The 2,078-nt window shown below is 39.9% G+C and overlaps 1 protein-coding gene across 1 annotated transcript; it reads left to right on the plus strand.

The window, feature by feature from the left end:
* The first annotated feature begins 298 nt into the window (after positions 1-298).
* On the plus strand, positions 299-1,217 carry LOC125588877. The gene is made up of 2 exons (XM_048760801.1): positions 299-578; positions 676-1,217. Exons 1-2 carry the CDS (start codon positions 485-487, stop codon positions 1,107-1,109), a joined length of 528 nt encoding a protein of 175 aa, XP_048616758.1. The 5' UTR covers positions 299-484; the 3' UTR covers positions 1,110-1,217.
* The last annotated feature ends 861 nt before the right edge of the window (positions 1,218-2,078 follow it).

A 2,078-nucleotide genomic window follows, 5' to 3' on the forward strand; every position in this document is an offset into this window, starting at 1 on the left:
TCCTCCATATCAAACTGGAGAACAAATTGAAGCGCAAATCGACTACTACGGAGCTAACGAAACAGTTCGTTGGGGTGGTAATTGGCTTGTCCCTCGTAATATGCTTGATTCTTACGGTTTTCATCACAACTGGCACAAGAAGAGTATATTTTGGGAGTTGCCATATTGGAAGGATCTTCTTCTGCGCCACAACCTCGATGTGATGCATATAGAGAAGAATTTCTTTGAGGACATCATGAATACAATATTGAATGTCCCAGGGAAGACAAAAGACAACATAAAATCGAGGTTGGACTTGCCGGATATTTGCTCAAGAAGCGAGTTACATATTAAAAGCAATGGACAAGTTCCCGTTCCGATATTCAGATTATCTTCAGAAAAAAAGTCGGTGTTGTTCAACTGGGTGACATCAGAAGTGAAGTTCCCCGATGGGTATGTTTCGAATCTCTCTAGATGTGTTGAAAAGGGTCAAAAGTTCTCCGGAATGAAGAGTCATGATTGTCATGTCTTTATGCAACGACTACTGCCCTTTCCATTTGCGGAGCTACTTTCAACAAACGTACATGAAGCACTTGCAGGTATGTAGTGTATTATATCACAATAATTTTATAACGATCTAATTTGCAAAATAATATATGACTAACAATGTGTTTAATTTTTTTCGGAATATAAAAGGTATTGGAGTATTTTTCAGTGATCTGAGCATACGCACTCTTAAAGAAGAAGTTGTAGAACAGCTTCAGGAGAACATTTCCATCTTATTGTGCAACTTGGAGAAGATATTTCCTCCCGGATTTTTTGACGTCATGGAGCATCTAGCTGTCCACCTCCCATATGAGGCATTGCTTCGTGGACCTGTACATTATGGATGGATGTATCAGTATGAGCGAGCCATGAAATATTTGAAGGGAAAAGCAAAGAACCTCGCCAAAGTTGAAGGTTCTATAATTGCTGGAAGTTTGACGGAAGAAGTTTCTCACTTCACATCGTACTACTTTGCGTCAAAAGTATGTACCCGGAGAAGAGCTCCAAGAAGATATGATGATGGTGGTGTTGCGCCAGCATATGCAGTTGCTGGTGTTCCAGACATCTTTAGCCAGATTGGGTGACTCGGTGGGAAGTCTAAAGAGGTTTGGTGGTCGAGTCAACAAGACGCTCATAGTGCACACACATATTCTAATCAATTGCGAGGATCCATTGATGCGTTATTTTGAAAGGTAACGTATATGGACACTTCGAAACACATATAAGTATAATTAATTATATAATTGCGAGAGATTCATTCCTAAAAAATGTAATTTTACAGCCTATTTGTTTCTCAAGTCGAAGAAACATTTCCTGGTATATCCACAACTGACATAGACAAAAGGAAAGATCAACACTTCATTAAGTGGTTGCGGAATCAGGTATTAACTCAAACTTTTTTTTCATACATGATCTGTATTTCATTAACATTCTCTTTATTTTTGCAGGTTGATTATGACGACGATGCAGATTATCCTAAGTGGTTACACGAAGTAATTCAATCTCCACTTGTAAAGGTCACCACATCACAGATGTATTTCACACGAGGCTATACTTTTCACACATATGAGTATGGTAGACAGCGGACGACCAGTAACTATGAAATATGTGTGAAAGGGGAAACAGATTTCTATGGGATCTTGACGGAGATTATTGAAGTCGAATTTCCAGGGATACTGAAGCCGAAATGCGTCCTCTTCAAATGTGAATGGTTCGACCCCGTCGTCAACTGAGGTGTTCGGTCTAACAAATTCGGTGTAGTTGATGTCAACGGTGGACGAAGGTACAACAAATTCGAGCCTTTCATCTTAGCTTCACAAGCAGACCAAGTTAGCTTCCTTCCATACCCTCGGATGAGAGATTCAAGTATAAATTGGTTAGCAGTGATCAAAGTTACACCTCGAGGACGAATCATCAGTGAAGAAGAACCACCATTGCAAGCAGAACAGATAAATGAAGTCGAGGAACCTAGACAAGAAATTGATGACATCCTTCTCATTGATCTGCATAATCACGAGTACGAAGATCTTACCGATGATGCCACAGACGAAGCT

Source organism: Brassica napus, chromosome C6, assembly GCF_020379485.1.
Source record: "Brassica napus cultivar Da-Ae chromosome C6, Da-Ae, whole genome shotgun sequence".
Taxonomy (NCBI): Eukaryota; Viridiplantae; Streptophyta; class Magnoliopsida; order Brassicales; family Brassicaceae; genus Brassica; species Brassica napus.